Genomic DNA, 26,685 nt, shown 5'->3' on the forward strand with positions numbered 1-26,685 from the left:
AGCATTTTCACCACAGCTTTTACATGATGGCAGACAGGTGAAATTGTGCACGGGCTGGGGGGGCGGGGCGGGGACTGGTGGGAACGCACAATTGGGCCCGGTGCACCTTGCTTAATGGGTAATCAAGCCCTGAGTGAGGGTAACCAGAGCCCAGGGGCAATCTCTAAATTGCGCCCTGCCCCATTCAAGCACCAGGGGTAAACTCTACATTGCGCCCCTACCCCAAATTTCAGGATGTATAGGCGTTGACAGTGGCCGCGAACAGCAGAACCCACTGCGCGCAATTTCCCCCCATGCCCACGTTCCGGGGTCGACTGGCTAACAGGCGGGCTCCAGGGGTGCGGCGGCTGGAGCGGCGCATCTGGGCGAATTACCCTGGCAAACAGCAGCTCCGAAACATGGCTGAAGCGGACACCGGCTTCTGGAGCAGCTCACGTCCTGCATAGTTTGGTCTTGGACTTATCTCTGGACTGCGTGGTGTTACGCCCTCTGACAGTGTCACCCAGTGCGATCCGCACCCCCCACTGGCGCCCTCTTAGGCATGCGGGGGAGGGGGCAAGTGCCCCCTTTGCCCACCCCCACACCTCTAACTCCACCTGTCCAACTGCATTTCCCAGAGCATGTCAACACGGACCCTCCATTCCATGTAGGCTGGACACCTTGCATCACCTTATCCATAAAGTCAATCAACAAACCCACACAGTTCCTCTGCTACCTTCCAGCTATGTGACTTTAGCTAAGGCATTTAAGTTTCCCGTAGGTCAGTTTCCTTATTTCTAAAGTGGGGATGATAGTAGTTTCTAACTCACAGGGTTGTTGTAAGGACTAAATGGTTAATGTGGAATGGATCAGATACTTAGTCAACCCTGGCACGCACTAAGCCCTTATTAAAAGCTAGGTCCTATTATTGTTATTATTGGGCTAGATTCACAAAGGACACACACACACACACACACAAAAACTGTCATCCTGTCACTTCTGACTCATAGTGGCCCCACAGGACATAGTAGAACTGCCTCCACAGGGTTTCCAAGGCTGTAAATCTTTACAGAACAGACTGCCACATCTTTCTCCCACAGATCCCCAGTGTGTTTGAACCACTGATGTTTTGGTTAGCAGCAGAGCACTTTAACCACTGTGCCACTAGGGCTCCTTCATGAAGGATACAAAGATAAATTAGATGTATTAAATCTCTATTCAAGACCCACAGGGCAAAAACCTAGGCCCAGGGTAATCTAACAGAGGTACTGCCCCTGAGAAGCCCACCCTCTAACATCCCACCAGCACCCAGGAGATGGTAGCAGGATCCGCACCTGAAGAGGAAGCAAAACTGTCAAAGAACAGGAGAAAAATAGAGAGTTAAAGCTCAGAGTGGAGGGAAGAAGTGAGAGATGGTTGTAAAACGAAGCTGAGGCAGGGACAAAATTCCAGATAAAGGAGTTGAAGCTTCATTCAGGGGCAGGTTGGAGCCATCATAGACTTTAAAGTGCAACAGCAACAGGTTTCGAGCCAGGCCTCGGGAAGGTTAGGATGGTTGTATGCGTAAAAAGGGTAGAAAGGGCAAGCAGACAAACAAGGGCTTTTTGTGCACACGCTGCGTGCCCTGCTGCCCTTGTGCCGTCACCTCACCCAAAATGCCCCCTCCCTGCTGTCTCTCCAGAGTCTTCCATACTTCCCAGCTGGGCTCTATAAAACCTCCCTTGATGGCTACAACCCACTCTGATGTCCATATTCATAAACTGTCTCAACTATACAATTACTACTTCATCCTCTCTGAATAGAAGCTGACATATAAAATCTGACCTTGTTCTTAATTTCTAAAGTATATGTACCCAATCAGCAGATAAACTCTCAAGTCAGCTGACAATGCGATGGGCTTTGGAATACTTATTCCTTTCCAGAATGATGGACTCTGTTTCCATCTATTGTCTCTTCCTTGTCTTCTCCTCGCTCCCATTCTCAATTTCTCCCTGTCCACATGACTGCTCAGCTAAAAGGCTACATATGCCAGCTTCCCTTGCAGCTAAGTCTTTTAATTATGTTCATGCCAATGGAATGTGAGCAGCCGAGATCTGTGTAATCAGCCTAAAAGGTAATTTCTTGCCCTCAGAATCCTGTTTCCTCTTCTCTCACCCTTGAACCAAGCTTGAACGAGGACATGCAAGTGGCCCAACTTCCATCACAGAGATAGGACAAAGCCTTAGGGGATGGTGGAGCAATAAGATGGAAGGAACCTGAGTCCTTGAATGACCTTTTGGAACAAAGCTGCCCCGTCAGACCAGATCAGCCGCTCTTAAGTGAGAGAAAAATAAACTACCTTACTTAAGCCATCGTATGCTGGGACCTCTGTTTCAACAGTTAAGCCTCTACTCAACTAATAAGCTTCCTGATACCCACAATAATTCCAATTTCTGAGCTGGGCATATTGCTTCCCAGCCAAAAGTCTATATTGTTTTTATCCAGCCTCCTTTGCACATATGTGTGGCTATATAAATTTTGGCCAATGAAATGTAAGCAACATTGTTATATGGAACTTCTGAGTAATCTTCTTATAAACAATCAATGACTTCTTCCTGTTCCTCTTCTCCCTGCCTGGAATTGGATGCAATGACTGGTGATCAAGTAGCCATCTCGGGCCATGAAGTTATATGCTAAGAATGGTGAAGAAGCAAAATAGCAGGACCTAGGGTCCCTGATGACCGTGGAACCTCCATACCATGCCTACGTCTACATGAGCAAGAAACTGCTATCTTATTTATCAATGTTTGTTGTCTGTAGCTGAACCTAATCCATCGTATCAGTTACTGGGACACACATTTCAAGCCCCAGCTTGATTCTTGGACATAACACTCTTACCAGAAGAAAATAAATATCACTACTTTTAAAGCTGCAAAAGCAAGAGACCAGTTTCCGTTCCTTACAAACAGAATCAGTTCAACTTTTGTGCTCACAGAAGCAGCTTTTCAGGGAGGTCAGTGGTTGACAAACACCCATTCTCTGGGCCCAGCAGACCCTAGCAAAGGTGACTCACACCAGGGGACTATAACATGTGCGGTGACAGAAAAGAGGTGGGATGGGAATGAGAAGGAAGATGTGACCCAGCTCTGGTGCAGGGGTAGTGAGTAGGAATAGAATGCTAACCTTGGGGAGCCGGCAATTTTGGTCAATACGGACTGAAGCATCTCTCTTTAAGCTGGGGTAGGGATCTGGGTTTCTGCTTGCCACCAGGTGGTCCCATGAACTCTGGCCAGTGTGGAGTCAGCCAGGAAAACACCAGCTCTGAAGCACAAGTCCTTCCATCCTCTGAGGGCCCTGGTCTCACACTCTAGGCCAGATGGCGGCCTCCTCTTCTACAACCCACCCACCTCCCCCTCCTCCCCCCCCACCTCCCCCCTCCCCCCCCACCTCCCCCCTCCCCCCCCCCCCCGCCCAGGCAGGGAGAGTGGAGGCGAGATGCTGGGAACCGAGCGGTCCTAGCGCAGCACCACCTGTCCGCAGGATTAAAGGACTTGGATGACCACCTCCTGCTCCCAGGTTCCGTCTCCCCACGTGTAAAGCGGTGGCAGGTGGAAGGTGCTGACAGCTCCCTGGACCCTTCCTCCAGGCCGGTGGGGATCTGAGCAGTGCGCTCCCCATCCCAGGCTCGGCTGGGCCAGAGCTGCCTCGGTTCGCCACCTTACCCACCCCCAACCTCGGCTTTTGCCGGATCTCCAACCCTGGGCCTCACCTCCCGCAGTCCTTCACCCTCCCACAGCCTCACCCTCTTCGGACAGGTAGCGTAGGTCGTAGAACTCGCCGGCGAAGGTGCCGTAGGAGGAGTCGTGGCGCGGCACAGCTTCGTCTGCGCCCGCGTCCCCCCGGGCACGTCCCCGGGGTCCCCGGCCCCCCGGGCCCGCGCCGTCGTCCGCGGGGCTGGCGGCGCAGACTGCGGACCCGGCCAACAGCAGCAGGAGCAGCGGCGCCCGGGGACCCGGGCGCTGCCGGGGTTGTCGCGCCATCGCTGCGTACGGATCCCGCAGCCAGGCCGCCTGGGCCGCAGCTGGGGCGCCGGTGCCGCCGCCGGCACGCGCTCGCTCGCCCCGCAGCCCGCGCAGCCGCGGAGCCGCCGCACCCGCCCTCGGTTCGCGCATCCTCGCTGGCGTCCCGCAGCCTCCCTCCTTCCTCCTGGCATCTCTAGTCCTCGGCTGCACTCACCTTCCTGGACCGTGTACCTTCCTAGCCGCTTCCCTTCTTCTGCCCTTCCTCCCATTCTCCGCATCTCCCTTGCCTCCCTCCAAGTCCTTCACCGGTCTCCCTTAGGCGCAGGTTTGACCCTTCTAGACCCCTGCTACTCTGAGTATGGTCCGCGGACCAGGAGTACCGCCATCGCCTGGAAGCTTGTTAAAGAAATTTCAGCCCCCCACTACAGACCTATTATGATTCAGGATCTGCATTTTAACAAGATCCCCAGAAGATCCGAATGCATGTTCAAGTTTACGAAACGCTGCTCTAGAGGGTTTACCCTGGACCCATCAGCAGACGAGGTCTTGTCAGTAACGCTGCCCTCCCCCACCATGTTCTGGCACTTTTTGGTTTATGTAAAGCACTTGTTATACTCATTATTTCTTGGGATTGTCACAGAAGGACGTGGAAATAACAAGATCCCCGTTATGTAGACAGGTAAACTGAGATGCTTAGAGTCAGAGTGAAAACTAAAGCCCAGCTCTCCCGACTGGACTCACCTGTCCCCTCTGCAGATTTTTGGAGTGTAGTAATCAGGAGAGGCTGCTGGTGCCCGTGTGACCCGCCCCCTTCAAAACTGATATTCTCTGTCTCCTTGCAGCCAGCATACCCAGGTCTTGGCAGGTCTATAGTCATGTTTAATGGCCACGCTGAATTCTTGACTTTCCCAGGTCCGTTTCTGCAGCTTGCAGTTCACTTGTGTTTGTTTATTCTGCCATCCATTTACTTACACCAAGCACTTACTACATGCCAGGTCCCGCGGTTCTCTTCCAATAATGGTGGTTGGGGTGATAATGCATCCAAGTTGCTCAGCTAATTTCCGTTAGAGACATGGGCAATTCCTTTCATGCTAGTATCGTAGAACCAACATTTTAACCTTTTTCTATTTATTTTATTGTTTTTTATTTCACTGCATAAACTAAATAATTATGAAGGCAGAAAAGCTGGGAGCTTCCAAATGCAGGCCCAGGAGTCAGACTTACCTGTGGTGAAATTAGCACCCTCCCAGGATCAGTAACCTCAACGATGGCAGTGAAGATTAGGTAAGAGGAAGAAGTAAGGATCAAGAGAGTCCGGTGGTATTAATAACAGGAACAAACAGGCATAAGATTACAAAACACTAATACTCAAAAGGCAGTTAGTGACCCCAGCATTTTTTGGCCTGGGAGACAGGAGTAGTACTACTGTCAAAATAGGGAGAAGCGCTGGGCAACATGGAGTTTAGGTGTTTGCTGTTAGGTGTCAGCAGATGGTGGGGTGTACAAATGGAGTTTAAACATGTTTATCCTCACAGGTAAAATCAAGGTGTAACTCATGAAATTATACTAGTGGGCGTCACTAGATGCTACAACATACCAGTTGTTGCAAGAAATAAATCAGATTCATTGCTTGAAAAAAGTAAGATGAACTACAATTACTTAAAAAAAAAAACAAAACGAAGAGACTTCTTCCCCCCAAAACATCTTTTGCATCATTCTCTGATGCATACAATTCTAAAATACAAAACCAATCTGTTTAAAACCTGTCAAACAAAGTGTAATCCTTCAGAAAGCACCCCCTCCGGGAAAAAAGAAAAAAAAAACTCTTAAAAATTAAAATTCCTTTCTTTTCTCTGAGGAGCCCTGGTGGTATGGTAGTTAAGCGCTCTGCTGCTAACCAAAAGGTCCATGGTTCGAACCCACCAGCGGATCCATGGCAGAAACATGGCAGTCTGTTTCTGTGAAGATTTCCAGCCTTGGAAGCCCTATGGGGCAGTTCTACTCTGTCTCACAAGGCTGCTGTGAGTCAACTGAGGCAGTGGGTATATATGGGTATTCTTTTCCTGTTCACCAGGGAAAGTGTCAGTCTTCTGATTTCAGTGTTGATTTTCTGGTTTGTGAATCCAAGCAGTCACCTATTACTTTCTTTTTATTTCATTTATTTTGGTTACTACAATTAACAGTGATGGTACAAGATAGAAGGCAAACAAAAACCAGGTCATTTGCTTCCCCTGTAAATTGGTCTGATAAAAGGGGGTTCCCCTGCCCCCTTAGGGAGGGGGACTCTGGGGGAAAGTTTGCAACCACAGCCTAAATAAGGTTTGCAGGTAATCTGTAGATTTCAATGATCTAGCCATGATCAAGGACATGGGGCCCATGAATTCTTGGGGGCATCACAGATGGGCTTCAGGGGTGATGTGAGGCCCCTCTGAAAGTGCTGGAATAATGCTATTATGTATGCACTTTTCTAGGAAGATAACTCATAGCTTTTATGGTCACTCCAAGTCTGTGTGCCTCTCCAGGGCCTTCTGCTTGAACCTTTTGTCATCCTAAGCACACACTGGAACCTACTTGGGCTCCCAATTCCCTACAGACTTGACGGTATCCATTTCATGAGCTTCCCTCCCATCCCTTAAGTTGTCTTTTATGGGTTTTCGTATTCTTGTTTTCTGAAAAGATTTAAGCCCTGGAAGGACTGTAGGCAGTCCTGTTCCCACCCTCAGCAGATGTTCCCCTTTTAGTTTCATCCCCGGTTTTGTAGAGATCCTCTGCTCCCACCAGTGTGAATCCACCCAGTGGCCAAGAAATATGGTGGCTTCCTCTTCTGGGTACATTTTCTGGGAAAGAACTTTCTCTGAACATTCTCAGACCACTAGCTGAATAAGAATTGGCTATTCAAACAAGTAACCTTGGAGATTAACCTGAGTATAATTTCATTTTCATTAAAAAAAAAAAAAAAGAAAAAAGCACCTTTATTTTCTCTTCAGTCATTTCTCTAAAAAAAATTTCTTTCCGTTATAAAAACTCCCCAAATCAATGTTTTGTGTTGATAATTTGACCTGTTACAGATTTGCTCATGCTTTTGGCTGCCTAATATATGTGATTTTTCACTTTTGATTTCTTAAAAATAAAAGCTTTGATCTTGGCAGTTCTTCAAAAAGTTAAACATAGAGTTGCCATATGACCCAATAGTTCCACTCCTAGGTATAAACCCAAAAGGAATGAAAATATATGTCCACACAAAGACTTTTACATGAGTGTTCATAGCAACATTACTCATAATAGCCAAAAAGTGGAAATAAATGTCCATCAACTGATGAGTGGGTAAATAAAATGTGATATATCCATACAATGGAATATACTCAACAATAAAAGCAAATGAAGCACTGGTCCATGCCACAACATGGCTGTGCCTTGGAAACATGATGCGAGTGAAAGAAGCCAGACACAAAAGGCCACATATTGTATGATTCTATGTATATGAAATGTCGGGAATCGCCAGATCTAGGTTAGCAGTTGTCAGGGGCTGGGGAAGAGCAAGTTGGAGTGACTGCTAATGGGTATGGGGTTTCTTTTGGGGATGATGAAAACGGTCTGGAATTAGGTTGTGGTGATGGCTGAGCAACATTGTGAATACACTAAAAACCACTGAAATGTACACTTTAAAAATGGTTAAAATGCTGTATGATACCACAATTTAAAAAGAAAAGGCTACAAATTTGGAGATGGTTAAAGAATGATGATGATATCAGAGGATCCCTGTGCTATCCTGGGAAATACGATTCTGAGTGCATCCAAGCAGGATCTTCTGAATGCTCTGGGACTTAATTTTCAGACCTTTCAAACAAAGACCTCCTATTCAGTGTATAATCCACAAGTGCTCTGGACTGCAGGATTCCCAGGCTCCTTGCAGTAACCCACCAGGCCCACCAGGAATCTGTGGCCCCCAGTTGGGAAACTTGCTTTGGAATGATTGTCAGTAAGCTGACATATAGGTGTGTGCCAAGTGACCGACCGCAAGGTACTGTTTTGGTTTTAAGTATATAAAAATGTGAAGTGATTGTACCAATTCATTTTAGACTCTGTCAATCCACCCAACACAATTCCATCTCCTGTGGTCACAATGTAAAGTACCCGCCATACATTTAAATAGTCAAATAACCAGGACAACGGCTGAAACAATGGAATCCTCTCAATTTTACTGGTTAGAATTGAGCTGCCAAAGGTACTGGGTTTTCATATACAGAAACAGCCAGCTTGTGGTCAGACTTCCAGCGACATCAACCTTCTGAAAATCTGTAAACCCAGGGGGGAAGTGAGGAATAAGCAGGAGGCTTGGAATCTCCACAACACAGTGGCCAAAAGCCCATGCATCCCTCCTCTGAAGCGAAGCAAACCTGACACGTGTAATACTTGGTTTCCTGGCTTCCCCAAGAAACCTGCAGTTTTTCCCTGGAGGTTTCAATCACAGAGCAGGAGATGAAGATAGAAGCCTCAGAAAGCAAGTTAGAAGAGGAGGATCTTGGATTGGCAAGAGGTGACAACCCCAGACACAGATATCTCCCACATTGTACAGGAACATATTTTGTATCATGTGTACGAGATAAAGAACGGCTAAAGCTGTTTCAAAATACAGCTGGGGGTCATGTAGTTGGGATAAAAGGCCCCAAACACTACAATTGCCCTGACATCACTGATGGAGCAGACTGCAGTAAAAACCATCCACGAGGAGAGCATTAGTCTGTGAAAGGCAAAGCCGAGGCTGGCACATTATGATAGCTCCTGACGACCTCACTGTACCACACCAAGGTACAAAAGGGGCTGATGCTTATGATGACCATGACTCATGACAAAAAGGTTATACTCTCCGCTATAGTCTGTTTACTAAGGCAGGGAAGTGTGTAACACATTTTAGAAAGATATCCTTCAAAAAAATATTAAAATTTTAAAGAGTCAGCACTTAAAGGGTTAATCCTCAGTTATCTGAATATCTGCTTACATGTCTCATTTTACAACAATACTAGTAAATGAGGCATGATTTTTTTTTTTGTAATCATTAGTATCAAATTATTGGCACCATTCAGTTTTAAGGATAGGGACAGGAGAGCAAACTATACAATATAACATAAAAATACAGTTCTGATACAAAGGTACAAGATCATTTTTACTTAACAAGTGGTCGTAAGAAACGGATGGACATTTTACACACAAGGAAATACGGCTAGTAAATCATCACGTGGAAAAGCGCTCAGTCTTGCTAGCAATTAATGAAATAAAACAACCTTTCAAGAACAACTATACACACCTATTAAACTACAGAAAATAAATAAAAATGGCAAAACCCAATACTGGCAGAGTTATTGGTAAATAGAAATGCTTATACATTGCTGGTGGCATTATAAATTGTAGAGGGGATTCAAGCATTCAGAGGGGATGAGGGTTGAACTAAATTACCTCCTAGGTCCTTCCAACCCAGAGATTGGATCTTTCTGGAAAGAACCTGGCAATACCAAACAAGAGCTATCAAATAATTCATGCTCTTTGAATTTGTAATCCCTCTTTGGAGATATTCCCAAAGGAATCATTCAAAAAGAAGGAACTTTTTTTTTTTTAGTAAAGACATTCATAGCAGCACTATTTGTTAGAATGAAAAATTGGATATAACTCAAATATCTAACAATGGGGAAAAGTGAGGTTAACCATGACACATTGATATAAAGATATTTAAATTGGTGAGAGCAGGATCTGTGTTGATAGGAGGAGACATGTGTTAGGTGAGGAATTACAACAAAAGAATATGTACACGCTAATCATAGTATGTAAAAATATGTACATCTACATCGATAAAGCTTGGGAAACAATTTAGAGGGATAGTTTGTGGTTAAGGGGTTCCTTTTTTACTGCAAAGTTATTCAAGTGCATAATAAAAATTTAAAAACACATTTCCTGAAACTATATAAAAAGAGCAAGATTTCTTCTCTTCAAGGTTCTGTCACCAGAAGATAAATTGATCAACTTTAGAAGTAATTTCCCTTTACGGGACACCCAAATGAATCGTCTTGATATTGAATCGTCTTAACCTTATAAGAATTTTTAGATAACTTAAGCTTATAATTTCTTGCTTTGAGTTCAATGATAAATTGTATTTATCCCAAATAATACCAAGATCACAAGTTAAATTATATTTCCAATTAAGCTGAAGTACTTTCAGTCATGGTGATACGCAACTTTCTTTTTCTTTTTTTTTTTAGTTCATCTACTTATGTCTGAATAAAAATGAATGTTAAGGACTGTAGAAGACCAGTGTATTTATCAGTGTAAATGAAAAACCAGCAATAAAGAATTAGTTATTCCCTCATTAAAAATGACTTTAACAAACAGTCAAAGCTTGGTGCAAGTTTCAATCATACAAAATCACATGGTTGAGATTGATAGTAAAGGATTCTGCGCCATATTAACCCTGTGGTTATTAACATATGTACACGGGTACTTCCGAAAAGGAATCCCCATTTTCCCATCTTTTTACTCCTGGACTTGCCAAATCCTGTCTCAGCTACACTGAGTAGTTGAAAAACTCTAACGCTCAGGAGAAGGAAAATCACTTTGCCGATAAAAACCAAGCCAGAAGTTGGCTTTAACTGACCATGGAGACCTGGAAGCACAGAGCACACAACATTTGTATGTCGTGCTGGAGTGCACACAAAGCCCGAAGAACGAAAAGGGACAGAAGGCACCATGCCATCCTCCAGGCGACGAGGGAAGAATTTCATAGTTCGGTCATCAACAGTCTTTTCATCATTTTCTCTCTGTCCAGTTCCTGGCGGAGTGTCTCTGCACTAAAGAAGAGTAGGTGACAAAATAGTGAGATATAAAAGGCAGAATTTGGTTAAAATCATGAATTGTACTAAATAACAAAGAAGGCACCCTTCTAAACGTTTAAAAACTTCATCTACTGAACCAGTATCTTTTTACTTTGAAAATTAATTGACTTTGTTTAGATGAATCATTCATCGTACCAAGCCTTGGGGATAGAGATGAGGAAGAGAAGGGTCATGCCCACACAATGGTTGGTAAAAAAAAGAGAAAAATAGATTAAAAGTCCACATTTTTGAAAGTCTTAGGGCATGTTGTGGGGCATCAATACCCTAAAGAATTTATAACCAGTTAACCAGCTGCCATCAGGTCGATTGTGACTCACGGCAACCTCATGTGTGTCAGAGTAGAACTGTGTCCCATATGGTTTTTAATGGCTGATATTTTGGAAGTAATCACCAGGGCTTTCTTCCAAGGTGTCTCTAGGTGAACGCAAACCTCCAACCTTTTGGTCAGCAGCTGAACACATCAGCTGCACCACGCAGGGACTCCATAAGAATTGATAGGGAAGACATTTATCAGTATTTGACTGGGCAAAGTTAGGAGAACCTCCTCAGTGTTGCTATAGCACCCTGAATGTACTCACCAAAATGTTTGATTCCTATCTTGTACGCCTTACCAGGCTGTGAGCTACTTGAGGGGAGGGACTGTGTCTTTTGATGCCTTTGTATAATGTAGAAAAATGCACCCTTTGGATAGACACAGCTCTGCAGGCACAGGGCTTGGCAAGTGGGGCCCAGGCAGGATTTCAGCACCTGCGCCCCTCATGTGGGTGGATCTGTGCAGGGCACAGCTGCTTGCACGAGCCCTATTCATCACCAGCTCCCGACAGCACCCAACATAGAAGAGACGCTCAATAACTATTTTTATCTACCAAAGTTGTCTCTTTCCTTCCACTCTGAAACGTGTTTGTAGCACACCGTCCAGGTCGATTACAAAAGCTTTCCTTATCTGGAACTGTAATCCTTAGCAGAACGGGGAGTGGGATAGAAAAATCTGTATCTGGGGTTTGAAAAGTGTTTTCACTTTTATGGTATAAGTTTGTGTTTAGAAATTTAAGAAATAGCCTTTTTTTTCACAATACATCACTAAAGAACAGCCAATATGACATACACTACTCTCAGCTTCGTGCTAAAGGCTGGAATGTGGAATCCTCACAATGAACGTATGAGTAGGTACTGTTTGTTATTGTTCCCATTTTTCACAGATGAGGAAACTAAAGGTCAGGGAGTTGAAGTAACTTGCCCAAGACTGGATGGAAGTGTTGGAACGAAAATTTGATTCCAGGCAGTCTGGATTCCAGAGCTTACACTCTTCAGTGGTGAGGACAACACAGAAAACAGATCCTCAGTGGGTAGAATGGCAGGTTCTGAAGTTTTCATGTTTCTCAAAAGAGAGCCTGGAAGGGATTTTTGTCTCTGTTGTCCTGCTGTGTTTCTAGCAGTGAGCACAATGAACTAACTGTTGAATTACTGAGGAGGTAGCAGCCTCAGCTCCCCCTGACCCGTGTCCGGAGTCGTGCAGGTGGCACACAAAAGCAGCCAAGGCAGCTGAGCCCACTTTTATCAGTTTTCTTTCCAGCTTACTTGTGAAACCTTCCCCCTTTTATGCTTCCACACAAGGGCAAATGATCCAATAGGCAAGGTAAGCACGGTGCTTACCTGGCTTACCAGGTCATTTGCTGTGAACAATTTCACATTTTTTACCACATCAAAGATTCCAATTCTAGGTATGGCTGCCATCTGTCTCTGTCCCAACCCCACAGCATCTTCCTACAGAATCAAAGCCTCTTAAGTTTTCAATCCCTGACAGGGTGGATGACCCAATAAGCAAGGTAAATACTTGCATGTGTTTACTAACTAACCTGTAGTGAAAAAGCTTATCATTAAATAGACTTGACATGCCACAAGCAATATGAGTCCCTCAAAGCAAAACTACCCAGAATACAGCTGCCAGTACTGATGGCGCTGATCTGACTGACCTGGCTGCCAGAGACACAGGCTTCCGGGTGGTATAAACTGTCTGCACTGTGGACACGGTCTCTGTCAAAGGCCTCAGGGCCGCAGCTGGAATCAATGGGGAAGACTGCCCAGGGCAGCACTGCAATTTACTCTCTCGAAAGTTGGCCTGGTGAAGAAACAGAAAAGAGGACATTAATTTTAATTGGGTTCCATTTTCACACTGTCAGCTGCTCCCTAAGCCTCACCATACTGTTCCTGTTATTTTTTAATGATAGCTAAAGTCAACTGCCATTTATTAAGCGTTTTTACTTTGTGTCAGACACTATGCTAAGCACTTTATATACATTACTTTTTTTTTAAATTGTACTTTAGATGAAGGTTTACAGAACAAACCAGCTTCTCATTACACAGTTAGTACAAATAATTGTTTTATGACATTGGTTAACAGCCCCACGACATGTCAATACTCTCCCTTCTCGACCTTGGGTTCCCTATTACCAGCTTTCCTGTCCCCTCCTGCCTTCTAGTCCTTGCCCCTGGGCTGGACTTTAGTCTAGTTTTGTTTTATGGGCCTGTCTAATCTGTGGCTAAAGGGTGAACCTCAGGAGTGACTTCATTACAGAGCTACGAGTGCTTCCAGGGGCCATACTCTCAGGGTTTCTCCAGTCCCTGTCAAGCCAGTAAGTCTGGTCTTCTGCTTTGAGTTAGAATTTTGTTTTACATTCTTCTTCAGCTCTGTCCAGGACCCTTTATTGTGATTCCTATCAGAGCGGTTGGTAGTGGTAGCTGAGCACCATCTAGTTGTACTGGACTCAGTCTGGTGGAATCTGTGGTAGTTGTGGTCCATCAGTCCTTTGGACTAATCTTTCCCTTGGGTCTTTAGTTTTCTTCGTTCTCCCTTGCTCCCGAATGGGTGAGACCAGTGGAATACCTCAGATGGCCACTCCCAGGCTTTTAAGACCCCAGACGCTACTCACCAAAGTAGAATGTAGAACATTTTCTTTATAAACTGTTATGCCAATTGAGCTAGATGTTCCCCTAGATGTTCCCACAGCCTTTAGCCCAGTAATTCAGTCCCTCAGGGAATTTTGACGTGTCTATGGAGCTTCTGGAAACCCTGGTGACGTAGTGGTTAAGTGGTTAAGTGCTATGGCTGCTAACCAAAACGTTGGCAGTTGCCCCTTGGAAACTCTATGGAGCAGTTCTACTCTGTCCTATAGGGTCACTATGAGTCAGAATCGACTCAACAGCAAAAGGTTTGTTTTTTTTGGTATGGAGCTTCCATGACCTTGCCTTGTACAAGTTGTGCTGCCTTCCCCAGTGTTGTGTACTGTCTTACCCTTCACCAAAGTTACCACTTATCTATAGTCTATTTTGTGTTTTTCCATCCCTACCCCTCCCCTCCCTCATAACCATCAAAAATTGTTTCTTTTTGTATATAAACCTTTTCACGAGTTTTTATAGTAGTGGTCTTATACAATATTTGTCCTTTTGTGATTGACTTATTTCACTCAGCAAAATGCCCTCCAGATTCTCAATGTTGTGAGATGCTTCGCAGATTCATCATTGTTCTTCATCATTGCATAATACTCCATTGTGTGTATGTGCCAGAGTTTAGTCATTCATCTGTTGGTGGGCATCTGGATTGTTTCCATTTTTTTGCTATTGTGAACGATGCTGAAATGAACATGGGTGTGCACATGTCTATTTGTGTGACGGCTCTTATTTGTCTAGGATATATTCCTAGGAGTGGGATTGCTGGATCATACGGTATTTCTATTTCTAGCCTTCTAAGGAAGCGCCATATCGTTTTCCAAAATGGTTGTACCATTTTACATTCCTACCAGCACTGCATAAGAGTTCCAGTCTCTTTGAAGCCTCTCCAACATTTGTCATTTTCTGTTTTTTTTTTAATTTGTGCCAGTAATGTCACACCATACACAAAAACTACTTCAAAATGGATCAAAGACCTACGTATAAAACCAAAAACTATAAAGTTCATAGAAGAAAAAATAGGATCAACGCTAGAGGCCCTAATAAAACCAAACCAAACCAAACCAAATCCACTGCTCCTGAGTCAGTTCTGACTCACAGAGACCCTGTAGAACAGAGTAGAGCTGCCCATAGGGTTTCCAAGGAGCAGCTGGTGGATTCGAACTGCCGACCTTTTGGTTAGCAGCCACACACTTAACCACTGCAACACCAGGGTTAACTGACCACATAGTGGGTGATTTTCATCACTATAGTAGTGGTTCTTTAAGCATTATCTTAAAACTTGATAAAAATGCAAACTCCCAGATGCCACCCAAGACTTTCAGAACCAAAATCTCTGGGAATGGAATCCAGTAACCTGTGTTTAAACAAAACCTCCAGGTGATTCTGATGTTTGAGAACCACTGGCCTACAGCACACTGCCTCTCTTGGGGGAGGATAATTTAGTGGTGTTGTTTTCATTACAAAGCAAGACACGCTGATAAATTTTATATAGAAAATTTAGAAAATGTATAAAAGTAGATAAATAAAAAAAAGCCCATAATCCCTTACTATTAGCATTAATATATTTCTTGTGGCATTTTTCCTGTGCATAGTTTTTGTTTTGCACCATTTTGACAATAACAGCTATATATATATATATATATATATATATATATATATATATTTTAATCATGGCAAGAAATATGTATATAACAAAACATCCGCCAATTCAACAATTTTTACATGTGTAATTCAGTGACGTCAATTACATTCATCATGTTGTGCAGACATTCCAGCTATATATTTTATAACTTGATTTTCCACACTAGCTCCTAGGCCTAAACTCAGAGGAATTGATCACATACCTTCTTGAAGAAGAGGCCCTGATCATCAAACGGGCAATATCTTCTTCATGATTATACCGATCTGTTGCCCTTCCTAGAGAGCCACAGAAAACCAATGAAAATCCCAGATACAGCTGTAGTTCGGTAAGGATGTATCTGGCTTGAGGAATGGGGAAGAGAAGGCTTATCTGTGAGGACTGGGGCCCTGAAAGGTTATTGCTGAGTAATACAAGCCCCTGTTTGTGTTTTACACCTGCTCCTAAAGAGAGAACTGATCTGGTCTGCAATGGAGCCAAGCCAAAGGATTAACCACGAGAACAGGTGCATCTTAGATTTGTATAGCAAATGATGTGTGCCACAGAGAGCTCTCACAAATGTTGGGCAATGAATAGTAGCTGTAGCATTCATGCGTGCTGTCCATGATTTCTTTCCAGGCACATGGTAGGATTGAACTTCCCACTGCCTTTGAAGTTCATTGTGGCCATGTGCCTTGCTTGAGTGAATGAAATGTGAGCTGAGATGCTATATTTCACCTCTGTTGAAAGGTTTAAGAGCCAGTTTGTCGCCTCTCTTCTTTTTTCTCTGCCACCGTGACTAGCAATGTTCCCTGTGGTGGTTGCTCTATTAGCCTGGGTCTCAGAAAGAGAGCAACACACAGCAGAGCCCTCAGCACATCCATGACCTATAGTATGAGTAGGAAATTCAAGTTGTCGTGTTAAAGCACGACTTAGCCTATCCTGCCTGATACAGGAGCTGGAGTTAGAAGTTCTCTTGTTGCTTCAGTGAAGTAGGTAGAGGTTGAGCTAATAAATGCCACTTTTGATTCCCTCTGGAAAAAGAGGGAAATTTGTATTGGTGGTTCACAGGTGATGGTGGGTTAAAGTGCTGGGCCCTTAGCATAAATCAAGGCAGTGGCACCAAACTGTACGGGCAGTCATTTTGTTCTTCACCGCTATTCACTTGAGTGAATTAAAAAAAATCACGCTGATTTCCCTCAACAGTAACCTTAAGGAAGCAGTGAAAATGACTAGTGTTAAATCTTAACTCTTGAGTACCCGTCTTTTTAATATTTGTTGAATGAATGAATGTATAAACTCTCCCTGGAACAAAAGAGGTAACAGAGGGACAGACCAGGTGAGGAAGAAGAACACTGGACACAAAACTGGCCAGAGCAGGCCAGCGGCCCTTGTCCTAGATGGGCCAGAGCACTAGGCTGGGCATCAAGCAGAGATCCAGTTAACAGCCTGAATACAAGGTAGAAACTGGTCTCAGGATCACACAAGAAGGCCATTTGTTGAAAGCAGCCCCCCAAATCAAGGCTGGATCAATACGCAGACCAACTTTGTGCAAAGTTCCCTGGAGCAGCTGAACTACCCTATGACTAGGGGCAGAATAAGTCTGGAGCTGTGGAGAAGCTAAGCCTGAGCAAGGTCAAGCATCTCGACCTTGGTGGAAAGAATAGAACATGACACACATGGGCAAGAAAATTGGGAGGCTGAAGCCCATCAGTTTGGCTTCAGTTACCATCCAACAGCCAACAGCTCCCTGGTGGTGCAGTGATTAAGAGCTTGGCTACTAACCGAAAGGTTGGCAGCTGGAATCCACCAGCCACTCCTTGGAAACCCTATGCAGCAGTTCTACTCTGTCCTGTAGGGTGGCTATGAATCAGAATCGACTCCAAGGCAAGGGGTATAGTCTAGTCCTCTCACTTGAGTTCCAGTCTTGGCTATCCAATTGCCCATTCATTGTTTCCACCTGGATATTTTAAAGGTCTTTCTTATGTATTATGGCCACAGGCAAACTCATTATTCCTCCCAATCCAGTCTTCTTTCAAGTTTCCTTGTCTAAGTGAATGAACCTGTTGTCCATCCAAGTTCTATAAATCAGAAATCTGGGATCCTTACTCATCCAAACAAATTCCTTACCAACCTTCTAAATGCATCCCCATCTGTCCCTCCACCATCAAAACCACTCAGGGTCAAGCTCTCTGCCCTGTCGCCTTTGTCTCTTCCTTGTCTTAGATTTCTGCCTAGTGCTTTTCAGTCCACTCTGACCTGGTCCCAATAGTACCCCCACTGCAATCACAGGAATTATTTCCAAATGCATCTACCCTGGCTGTCACTGCTCTGCTTAAAATCCTTCAAAGGCTTCCCACTGCTCTTAGGATAAAGATCAGAATCCCTAATGTGGTTTTTCTACAGTAGTGTGTCTCCTGGCTACCTCTCCTTCCTGTTCTCATACCCTACTCCCCATACTCTCAGCAACCAGCCACGCTGACCTTCTTTTCAGTCTCTTGAATGCGTGATAACCCCTGCTGCCCAATGACTCTGGTTCACGCTGTGCCCTCTGCCTGCTTCGGCTGCCTACAGGCCACTTTTGCCCAATTCTTAAAAGTCTCGGTCTGGTTTCTGACATTGGCTTCCTGCTCCATCTTGGCCCCCAGCTTTCAGGAAGGTCTCCCTGGGTGCCTCACAGGACTGCCAAGGCTGGGCAGGAGGCCAGAGTGGTCCACCATGGCCAACTGAGGGAAATGAGTCTGGAGCCTCCAGCTGAGTAGCTGTGTCCTGCAGAACTGCAGGGGCCGGGGTGGATGTCTGGGCAGTAGCGTTTAACATCCTGGCCCAGCCCTGATATCTCTGTTCTGTGGTTCTTAAAAGGCAGGTGCTGGAAGTGACCCTGGAAATGGATTATCCTAGGTACCTGGTTGTAATGGATTGAATTGTGTCCCCCAAAAATATGTGTCAACTTGGTTAGGCCATATGCAGTTGTCCTCCATTTTGTGATTTTCCTGTGTGTTATAAATCATAATCTCTGCCCGTGGTTAAAAGGATTACTCAGGTCACCTCCCTGATCCAAAAGGGAGTTTCCCCGGAGTGTGGCCTGCATCACCTTCTATCTCTCAAAAGGAAAGGGAAGCAAGCAGAGAGCTGGGGATCTCATACCACCAAGAAAGCAGCACCAGGAACAGAGCACATCCTTTGGACCCGGGGTCCCTGTGCCTGAGAAGTTCCTCGACCAGGGAAAGATTGAGAACAAGGACCTTCCTCCGGAGCCAATCAACAGGGAAAGAAAGGCTTCCCTGAGAACCAATGCCCTGAATTTGGACTTGTAACCTATTAGACTGTGAGAAAATAAATTTCTCTTTGTTAAAGCCATTCACTTGTGGTATTGCTGTTATGGCAGCACTAGATGACTAAGGCACTGGTTTTTCCTCTGCTTGGACAGCTGGACACCTCCTCGCCTCTCCATTCCTCCTCTGAAACTGAAATCAGCCACTGCCCCTTCCCTCCCTCTACATGTGGCTTCAGGGAGTGGCCTTCCTCCAGCTCATGAGACTACACTAGAGCCACCCCTAGACCACCTCACAGCCCACCTTATAGGTCCTCCAGACAGGCCAGAGACTGTTGGGAAGGAGCCTCCGGGATCATGCAGTTTTAGGGATTGCAAACTCTGATCCCAGTGAGAAGAAGGAGGAGGGGATCCTGGGCTCCACACTTCTGCTCCACAGGGCAGCTCATTGTATAGTGAGTGTCTGTAGAAGCTTTCATTTGAAGAAAAGTTGAACAGCTGAAAAATTGCTGGAAAATCATCCAAACCTCTCATTTTGCAGATGAGGAAACTTCAATATTTAAATGTTTAAAGACATTTAAATATTTTGCTGAGAGCTTAAACAAGCTGCTCGGAGACAGACCAAAAGGTGGTAACAAGAAGCTGGTTGTCATGACTACCTGGTCTTGTTAAGTGTACCACCCTGCAGCTCCAGCCTGGCGAAACATCAATCATAATTGTGGAATCAACGTTTGTGGAATATTCTGTGGTTGGTAAAACCAAACCAAACCAGTTGCTATTGAGTTGAATCAATTTTGACTCATGGTAAACCCATGTGTGTCAGAGTAGAATTGTGCTCAACAGCATTTTCAATGGCTGTGATCTTTCAGAAGTAGATATCCAGGCCTTTCTTCCGAGGTGCCTCTGGATGAACTCAAACGGCCAACCTTTCAGTTAGTAGCCAAGGACTTAACTGTTTACACCACCCAGGGACTCCGTTGGTTGGTAAAAACACTTTCAAATCCTTGATCCTTTTTGATTCTTGTCTCCACCAGATACAAAAAAGATATTTTTATTACAATTTCCACTTTAAATAAGAGGAAGTACTCAGAGTGGTAAAGTGACTTGCCTAAGATCACACAACTATCAGGAGGCAGATCTAGGGCATTTACTTCCATTTCCAGACCCCAAATCCCGGCTCCTTCCCAACCACACTGAGTTCACAGTGATCAAAAGAAGCTGTTGGCATTGCCGTCTGGCATTCCACAGAAAAGCATGCCACTTGGGAACCATGTTTTAAAACACAGATCTGTTTTCTGGATCAACTTACAGTAAAATGTGGGCCTGTGGTGAAAGGATCAGGAAATGGGTTCACTGTATCAGCCGGGAATGTTTTTATCTTCAAAAAAACAAAAGAAAGATAAGAGTGTTACTTTCAAATTAGAAAATAAAGTTTTGAAATTGTTGGCAGCACACTTTTAAGCCTCCTGAAGGGTCTGGGGAAACACACACAGGCAGAGATTTCATGGCTTATGTAAGGAAATGCACAAAGGGTCCCTCAGGAGGGCTGCAAGGGGGAATAGCTGTGCCGTAGTTGTACTGCAGGGCTGGGCCTGGGCAGGAATGCCTACTGGCAGGGTATCTCATGCTTACCTTGCCCTGAAACTCCCTTCCCTAAGGTCTGCTTCTGCTGGTTCCTATGTATAGCCTGACCCACAAAAGACTATGTTCAGGGTAGATAATGAGGCAAGCAGGGCTGCCTGGGGTGGCTTCTGATGGCTTCTGTGCAGCTGTGGGGAACAGCTTAGAGGCTGCTGGGAGGTCACATCCTGGGACAGTCTATCACAGCAGGCAGGGTACCAGAAGGCCTGGGGCTAATTAGGCCAGAAAATACTCCCGGTCTATTTACTTTCATTGTTGGACTCTCTGTAAACTTTGGGCAGTAGAAGAAAACCTAAGGGGAACTCATACAAGCAGGCAAGAACCCTGCAATCCTGGCCTTTGAGCAAAGAAGGCATGGTGTTCAGAAGTGCCAGGGCTGGGAGCAGCCTCAGCACAGGGGTGGTCTGATAGGGGTTGGATGTTCCAACTTGGTCAGGTATAATGGTGCCAAAAGAGCCTTTGCTTCCATTTCTTTCTCTTTTGTCATTTTGTCTTTGGTTCCCTGGAGGCCTTGGGGGATGCTGGGGCTTATTTCTCTAAGCAGGACTAGGGTACTGCAAGGACAAAAGGCTCAATGACGCTGACTCTAGCTTTGTCTGTAGCTTCCAGCACAACTATTGGTTGAATGATATTGTGCCACTCAGCTGCCAGAGGGCCATGTCCAGGACACCAAGGCTACCATTGCCAGTGGCAGCAGTCTTTGTGTCTCTCAGGGTCTTGCCTGTAGACCCTGGGATAGCTACCAGATGCTCTGAGCCACTCTAAGGGGAAGCATAAGGGAGGGATGACCAAGAACACATTAGACCAGACTCAGATATGCTGAGATGTTCTGAATGGGTGAAGGGAACAGCTCTCACCATCTAGGGTGACAATGTCCTTGCATTGTGCACTGAACTGAAATGTCCAGCCCAAGCCTGCTCCCCTTCCCTGAACTCTCTTCAATCTCTTTAAACATCTCAGAATTCCCAGAATGGACCTCAAACTCCCTTTAGACTCAGGTGCCAGTTCTGATTGCTAGTAGTAGCTGCCTGCTGCACAGTATAAGAAGGACTCTCAAGCTCATTCAAGAGGGTGAAACCTTGTGCTGCCAACAGACATTGTCCTTGTGTTACCAAATGGTCCAACATGGTGTTCTGAGATCTATATCAAAGTGAAACATAGACAAAACTCTCAGAATATCATGAAGTAGAAGGGGATAGGGTGTTTTTATTATTGCTATTAAGCAAAGAAACATGAAGCAACTTCGAAGAATTATTTTATATAAATAAGAAAAATACATTCCAATAGACACATTGTGTTGGTCAGGCTGTGGCAAAGCATATTCATTCTCTTCTGATGGCACTGTCAATTGGTACAAAGCACTTTAGAAATAGAGCAAAAGTCAAAGTTGCAATATTTAACCTAGCAGGGTCTAGCCTAAGAAAATAAAACACCTGATGTAAAAAGCTATGTTCTCTTGAACAGTGAAAAACTGGAAGCAAAGCACACATCCTGCAGTGAAGAATTGGTTAAGTTAATGACAGTAGGAACAGGGACAGTCTGAGAGACTGTGGTAACAAGGAGAGAGAAACCCCAACACCACCACATTAAGTGAAAAGAGAAAAACAGGAGATAATATGGACCCTAAGATTACAATTATGTAAAATTATGAATGGATATGAATAAATATTGGAAGGAAGCATGCAAAAAAACATTGTGCTAGGTTGGGATTGGGGTGAACTATTTAAATTGTTACATAATCCTCCTAGTGTAGTGGTATCTTGATAAACAGCAGTAGAAGAAAAGTAAAAATAGTTTTTATTTTCAATAGAAATACAGCTAAGAGTCCATCTGATGAATACTAGAACATATTTCTTTCTCTGGGGAAAAAAAACATCTGTGCTCATCAAAACTCTAGGAAAACAAACTTTCCCTGGTTCTTGAGACCAAGAGGCAAAGAGGTGGGACCAAAACCATGTGTCCCAGCTTGACCAGGGCTGGCTGGATTCCAAACTCTACAGCCATCCTGAAGGGAAAGCCCCTGTGAGCCTGGCTCTTTGGAGGTCTGATGCCCATGCATGCCCACCGGGCCGCTGCCTGGGAGCTCCTGCCCACCTCACCTCTCCTCGCAGGCCCCTTGCCCTGCCAGGTACCTACCAGCCTCGTTTTGATTGGAGGGTGCATGCAAACTCCAGTGGGCTCTTCCTTCATGGGGAGAGAGAGTGGAGGAGAACAGCGAGAGTGGGCACAGTGGGGGGCGCTGGCGGGCTCTGCCTGCTCATGAGTAGAGGAGAGAAGGGTAGGAGGAGGTGGTGAGAGAGGGGAGGAGAAAGAGGAGATAAGGGAGGGGGAAGGAGAGAAAGATAGCACAGTGCAAGACGGATCTGTCAATGCTGGACTGCTCTCAAGCCAGCCTGGCCCCCAGCCGACTTCCAGCCTCTGGCCAGCTGGCTTCTAGCCCCTCCCACCTCCCTCTTTTATTAGCCTCCTCTCCTCCTCTCTGGCCCTCATGTGTCTTCTCCAGCACAATGATACATCAAAACCCATTCCTAGGTACGCGTGAAGATTGTTGAAACGTCAAATGTTTTCTTACGTGTATGTTTAACACAATTAAAACAAAACAAAACCCATTCTCAGGACTGGCAGGTAGAGGCCAACTCCTGTGTCAACTCCCCAGCATTGATAGTGGCTTCCTGACATGCTGTTGAGGATTCTGAAGCATTGCCCAGGCCAAGCCAGAAAGAGAGCCGTGATCAATTAGTGATTATCTGCCTTGGGAGCAATATGAGGAGAGACACATACTTGATAGTATCTACTTCCATGCTCAGGGCCCTCCTCCAGCCTGCAAAGTAAGGGCACACATTATGTGTTTCTGTGGTGTGTATGTGACTACATGTCCAAAAGAGATCTCTAAAGGAGAGATATATTAGGGAGGAGGAACATACGGTTTAGGGTTTGAACTGTCGTGGCTCTCTGTTATCTGTGTTCAGAAAACTTACTGGCCCTGATCCTTCTCTTCCTCCTGCATGTCCATGGGCCCAGGCCTTAGAGTCCTGTATGGACCTTTAAGTTGGGATACTTGGGGCACCTTGCTGCTTAGCTGAAAGACACCAAGCATTGTGAGAAAAATGTCGTGCCATTTGGGGTCCAAGTTTCCCGTCCCAGCCCCAGAAATGTGCCATGCAGACAGCAGAGGCCCAACAGCTTGCACTGGTGAGGATGAAGATGGTGAACAAAGAATGCTCTGATGTAGGAGTGGGAGCAGCTGACAGGGTTACTCTGGGTTTAAAGGAAAGACCACTCACTCCAAAAAACAAATACACATATTTTTTAGTTCAAGAGAGTTTCCTTGAAATCATTGGTTATCATTCTGCCATAAAGAATAAAACACAGCCCCTGGGCAAATTCACTGAAAATACGATCAAGAAAAATGCAGGCCTTTTTTCCTTCTCCAAATTGATCTAAGTCTGTCCTCTCTACAACTGCGTAGTTCTGGACAAATTTCAAGGGGCTTTGACAACCATTCTCTCACAATGGTCTTCACAACAGCCTTCTTTTACTATTCAAATTTGAGGGATGCAGAAATTGCCTTTGCAAAGTCTAAATTCGTGGTTTCTAGGCCCTCATGTTGATAATTTCTAACTCCATTTTTCACAAACAAGTGAATCCTTGATTAATATCCATGCTAGTCACCTGCAGTCCAGTTTTACCAGCCTACTTAAAACCCTTCCACTTCTCTCTACGGCCCTCAGGGCAAACCCTAAGCTTCCTAGGATGGTGACAAGGCCTGCATGAAGCTGACTCCTGCCAGCCCTCCGGGTCTCAGCTCCCACCACTGCCCCAGTGCATCAAGGCTTCAGCCAGAACCAACCACCAGGGACTCCAGGCTACTGGGCCTTTGTCTCTGATTATAACAGCAGGCACTCGATGTGTGTCTTCAGAAGAGAAGAAAAACTGACACAAATGATCAGGAAACATGGACATGCTGCATAGAGGCCAAAATATATCATAACTGAAGGTTATAATGAATGGCTTAAGGCTTTGCTCAGTGTTGGACCTTTATGGTAAAGACATGTTGATCCATTCCCGCAAGCACTTCTGACCTTTCTAAATCTGCATTTGAGTGATTTCACACAAAAGAACATCCCTGGGCTTCCACACTCTTGACTGTAATTAAATAAGAGTGATATAAGATAGCACATGTAATAAGATACTATTTTGAAACGCCATTTTATGTTTTGCTCCTGGTATTTCCTTTCCTCCTTGAGTCTTTTCCACATTCAGGCAGCTAGGTTCTTGTATAGATACTTGGCTTTTGAGTTTCAAAATCCAACTCTTTGGGGAGCAGAAAAGATTCTTGGTATAGACAATGGTGTTGAAAACATGTCAGGCTCTTTCATCATCCAGATCAGAAAAGAGACTGCCAGCCAGTTTGCGAGAAGAAAAGTTAGAGGGAGGTAGACCTTAGAAGTACTGAGGAAAGGGGCCCTGTGCCCCCTCCTCCATGGGCCAATCAGAGACACAGGCATTCAAGAGCAGAGAGTCTCTGTACCCGGTTGCTGAGGTAGTGCCTGCGAGGTAGCCTATTGTGTGGTGTATCCATCAGGGAGGGATTCACACATTCCAGCAAGAGAGTGGTTTCCACCTACCCAAAAGGGGCATGAAGGTAGAAGAGACAGTGTCTGTATGTATCAGCGAACAGATGACATCATGGACGAAACAGTCCTCCCTCTACCTCCCTGTGCTCTGTAGAACACACATAAAACTCTAGGGAGAAGGGAGGGGCACCCTGGTTTGACTTGAGATTAAGCTTCAGCCCTCCTGGTAGAATGAGGTTCAAAATAAAAACCAAGTTATTGAACCAGGGGGGAACCCAGTTCTCCTGACACCTAGCCCAAGGACTGTCCCTGTGCACCAACAGCCTTCTTTTGGCCAGCTCTACCTCCTCCCTGATACAAGAACTCTTGACTAACATTCCATGGCCGAGAACACAGCTGGGTTCTGACTGGCTCTGCTTTGTAGTTGGGTAAGTGGCTCATGAAGTACAGGAATCAGAGGACCAAGACAAAAAGCCAGGATTCAGAAGGCAGAGATGTTTATATTCTGTGTTACCTGAGAGGGAAGCTAGCACAACAGACCTGGATTGGGGGGCAAGAATCTACCCTCTAGTGTTATTCATTTGCAAATGTGCCCTCCTTCCAGCCTGCCTCATCTATCACCAGCAAGCCCTCCACCCTATGTACACATATATGCACACCCCAAAAGAGAAGACAAAATGGAGAGTGGGTGCTGTCTGTACCTCTCCCATCTCCACTCCCCACCTCTTCTATCCTCTTCTCCCCCCACCCCCGCCCTACCCAAGAAACTCAGATCAGATTATGAACTATTGTTATCCAGAATCTGGAAATGGGCAGAAAACAAGCTGCAAAGCTTATAAGGCTTAAGAGTTGATAAATTGACCTACGCAATAAAAGAGTTAGCAATTTAAGAAGAAAAAGTTTGCACAAAGGAGAAAAAAAGTTGTAAGAGTGAAGTTGGAAAAAGTATTTTTATGGAAAGTTTGAGAATGAAAGTCCTTAGAGTAATGGCAGGGTGCAAGAGAACTGAGAAGGCAAAAAGAGATTCAAGAAGAGCTGCCAGGAGTTATTAATTTAATCTTCTTTAAAGTTTTGAGAGATGCCAGGCAAAGATTGAATCTTTTTATTACTCTTGGCTGTTTGGACTGTGCTTCTTCGAAACCCACTCCACAAGGAGAGTGGACGCAAGGGGCAAGAGTCATAGGGTCACACTAGTTCTTTCTGAGAGCCTCTTGGTGTAGCGTTGCTGAATCAAGAGAAGAAAACCTGGTCCCACTCCTCTCCCTCCAGTTCCCTGTCCTTCCAGTGTTGGCCTGAGGAGCTAGGGCAGCTGGTGGGGGCTTTCAGAGCCTCATTCATAGGAGGAAGGGGGCTCAAGGCAGGTTGTGAGCTTGGAAGGTGGCTGTACAGAAAAGTATCCATGAAGGAGAGGTAAATGCCTGTGTGATGAGTATCACCAGGGAAACTTTGACACCTGCTCTGCAAAATGCTGCTTCCACTTCTGAAGGGGAATATCGATGGGAGACCCAGAGAAAGTGGCCAGAGGCTAAGGTGTGTCCACTCACAGAACTGCCAGCAAAGGAACCAGGCCTCATCCAGGCTGAGTCTCTGAGACCAAGTACCTGAGCACCTCCCTTCCTCACCCCTACGTGGCAATTCTGGGGACCAAACCTGGGCTGAAGGCTTTGAGATGGTCTCAGAGCTGTCCCCAGCTGGGCTGTGGGGGATAGGGCTGAGGCCAGGGCATGTGACCAGCTCCATGGGAGGGGGCTCGTTAGTGGGGAAG

The 26,685-nt window shown here is 45.2% G+C and overlaps 2 protein-coding genes across 5 annotated transcripts in view; both read right to left on the reverse strand.

The window, feature by feature from the left end:
• The window catches only part of FRRS1L (ferric chelate reductase 1 like), a 28,348-nt gene extending 24,280 nt beyond the window's left edge, over positions 1 to 4,068 (reverse strand). Inside the window, exon 1 of the mRNA XM_049896288.1 lies at positions 3,761 to 4,068. Within this exon, the coding sequence (XP_049752245.1) occupies positions 3,761 to 3,998 (238 nt within the window). The 5' untranslated portion in view covers positions 3,999 to 4,068. The remainder of the gene's footprint in view (positions 1 to 3,760) is intronic.
• Positions 4,069 to 10,668: 6,600 nt separating this feature from the next.
• Positions 10,669 to 26,685, reverse strand: part of EPB41L4B (erythrocyte membrane protein band 4.1 like 4B) — a 163,691-nt gene continuing 147,674 nt past the window's right edge. For 2 of the 4 annotated variants that reach the window (XM_049896284.1, XM_049896280.1), the window contains exons 23-25: positions 20,012 to 20,080; positions 12,835 to 12,980; positions 10,669 to 10,816 (exon numbers count right to left, since the gene is read on the reverse strand). In XM_049896284.1, coding sequence (XP_049752241.1) covers positions 10,747 to 10,816; positions 12,835 to 12,980; positions 20,012 to 20,080 — 285 coding nt within the window. In that variant the 3' untranslated portion in view covers positions 10,669 to 10,746. Of the gene's footprint in view, positions 10,817 to 12,166; positions 12,253 to 12,834; positions 12,981 to 20,011; positions 20,081 to 26,685 lie in introns of those variants that run through there. The other 2 variants (XM_049896281.1, XM_049896282.1) reach the window with 2 other exon arrangements.

This window comes from Elephas maximus, chromosome 9 (assembly GCF_024166365.1).
Source record: "Elephas maximus indicus isolate mEleMax1 chromosome 9, mEleMax1 primary haplotype, whole genome shotgun sequence".
Taxonomy (NCBI): Eukaryota; Metazoa; Chordata; class Mammalia; order Proboscidea; family Elephantidae; genus Elephas; species Elephas maximus.